Source organism: Oncorhynchus keta, unplaced genomic scaffold, assembly GCF_023373465.1.
Source record: "Oncorhynchus keta strain PuntledgeMale-10-30-2019 unplaced genomic scaffold, Oket_V2 Un_contig_17734_pilon_pilon, whole genome shotgun sequence".
NCBI classification, from domain to species: domain Eukaryota; kingdom Metazoa; phylum Chordata; class Actinopteri; order Salmoniformes; family Salmonidae; genus Oncorhynchus; species Oncorhynchus keta.
The window spans coordinates 1-2,500 of record NW_026280548.1 but is presented as its reverse complement, the minus strand read 5'-3'; the positions used below and the strand labels follow the sequence as shown (position 1 = coordinate 2,500).

At 42.6% G+C, this 2,500-nt stretch overlaps 1 protein-coding gene across 1 annotated transcript in view; it reads right to left on the bottom strand.

Moving 5' to 3' along the window:
• The window catches only part of LOC127919866 (cysteine-rich secretory protein LCCL domain-containing 1-like), a 7,953-nt gene extending 5,860 nt beyond the window's left edge, over nucleotides 1-2,093 (bottom strand). Inside the window, exons 1-2 of the mRNA XM_052503716.1 lie at nucleotides 1,846-2,093; nucleotides 1,079-1,245 (exon numbers count right to left, since the gene is read on the bottom strand). Coding sequence (XP_052359676.1) covers nucleotides 1,079-1,081 — 3 coding nt within the window. The 5' untranslated portion in view covers nucleotides 1,082-1,245; nucleotides 1,846-2,093. The remainder of the gene's footprint in view (nucleotides 1-1,078; nucleotides 1,246-1,845) is intronic.
• Nucleotides 2,094-2,500: the final 407 nt, after the last annotated feature.

Below are 2,500 nucleotides of genomic sequence, written 5' to 3'. Positions count from 1 at the left end.
AAGTTAGCACAGTGTAAAGTTTCCACTGTAAAGTTAGTACAGTGTAAAGTTAACACTGTTAAGTTAGTACAGTGTAAAGTTCACACTGTAAAGTTAGTACAGTGTAAAGTTAACACTGTTAAGTTAGTAAAGTGTAAAGTGCATAGTGTAAAGCTAGTACAGTGTAAAGGCAGTACAGTGTAAAGTGAACAATGTAACGTTTACAGTTTGGAGTTAGTACAGTCTAAATTGAACAGTGTAACGTTAGTACCATGTAAAGTTAACACTGTAAAGTTAGGACAGTGTAAATTGCATAGTGTAAAGCTAGTACAGTTTAAAGTCTGTACAGTGTATAGTTAGTACAGTGTAAAGTTTACCGTGTAAAGGTAGTACAGTGTGAAGTATAAGGTGTACAGTTTGTACAGTGTAAAGTTTACAGTTTGAGTTAGTACAGTGTACATTCAAATTCATTATGCTGCTCTAGTTACATCAGCTCAGCATTTTGATTAACCTACTCAGTATAAGACTTAGTCTTTTTCCCAAATGGTACCATATTGCCTACAATACTTTAGACCAGGGTCCATAATGCACTACTTTAGACCAGGGCCCATAATGCACTACTTTAGACCAGGGCCCATAATGCACTACTTTAGACCAGGGCCCATAATGCACTACTTTAGACCAGGGCCCATAATGCACTACTTTAGACCAGGGCCCATAATGCACTACTTTAGACCAGGGCCCATAATGCAATACTTTAGACCAGGGCCCATAATGCACTACTTTAGACCAGGGCCCATAATGCACTACTTTAGACCAGGGCCCATAATGCACTACTTTAGACCAGGGCCCATAATGCACTACTTTAGACCAGGGCCCATAATGCACTACTTTAGACCAGGGCCCATAATGCACTACTTTAGACCAGGGCCCATAATGCACTACTTTAGACCAGGGCCCATAATGCACTACTTTAGACCAGGGCCCATAATGCACTACTTTAGACCAGGGCCCATAATGCACTACTTTAGACCAGGGCCCAGAGGAAATAGGGTGTGATTTGGAGACACAGATTGATAATGTATAATAATGTAATCACCATCTCATAGTGTACCGTCCCAACCACCTTCCCTGTGGACTTTAGACAGCCGGCAGGACACTCGTACCTGAGGAGAACACAGGTGGTAAGTACATCCTCTATCACAGTGCATTATACCTGAGGAGAACACAGGTGGTAAGTACATCCTCTATCACAGTGCATTATACCTGCGGAGAACACAGGTGGTAAGTACATCCTCTATCACAGTGCATTATACCTGCGGAGAACACAGGTGGTAAGTACATCCTCTATCACAGTGCATTATACCTGCGGAGAACACAGGTGGTAAGTACATCCTCTATCACAGTGCATTATACCTGCGGAGAACACAGGTGGTAAGTACATCCTCTATCACAGTGCATTATACCTGAGGAGAACACAGGTGGTAAGTACATCCTCTATCACAGTGCATTATACCTGAGGAGAACACAGGTGGTAAGTACATCCTCTATCACAGTGCATTATACCTGAGGAGAACACAGGTGGTAAATACATCCTCTATCACAGTGCATTATACCTGAGGAGAACACAGGTGGTAAGTACATCCTCTATCACAGTGCATTATACCTGAGGAGAACACAGGTGGTAAGTACATCCTCTATCACAGTGCATTATACCTGAGGAGAACACAGGTGGTAAGTACATCCTCTATCACAGTGCATTATACCTGAGGAGAACACAGGTGGTAGGCACATCCTCTATCACAGTGCATTATACCTGAGGAGAACACAGGTGGTAAGTACATCCTCTATCACAGTGCATTATACCTGAGGAGAACACAGGTGGTAAGTACATCCTCTATCACAGTGCATTATACCTGAGGAGAACACAGGTGGTAAGTACATCCTCTATCACAGTGCATTATACCTGAGGAGAACACAGGTGGTAAGTACATCCTCTATCACAGTGCATTATAGGGTTGGTGTCAATTCAATTTAAGTCCATTTTTGGTGTATTGAGAAGTAATTGAAAATGATCGAATTTTGAATTTCTGTGTACTTCCTGAAATGACTGACTTAAATTTGAATTGACCCCAACTGTCACGCGTGCTCCCTCTCTGGCCTCTAGGTCACCAGGCTCACCTGAGCTCCATCACTTCCTTCCCTATATATGTCTCTCCTTTGGTTCCTTCCAGTAAATCTGTCACTCTCTTTGGTTCCTTCCCCATATATGTCCCTCCTTTTGGTTCCTTCCGTAAATCTGTCACTCCCTTTGGTTCCTTCCATAAATCTGTCACTCTCTTTGGTTCCTTCCCTATATATGTCTCTCCCTTTGGTTCCTTCCCTATATATGTCTCTCCCTTTGGTTCCTCCCCTATATCTGTCACTCCCTTTGGTTCCTTCCTATATATGTCACTCCCTTTGATTCCTCCCCTATATCTGTCACTCCCTTTGATTCCTTCCGTAAATCTGTCACTCCCTT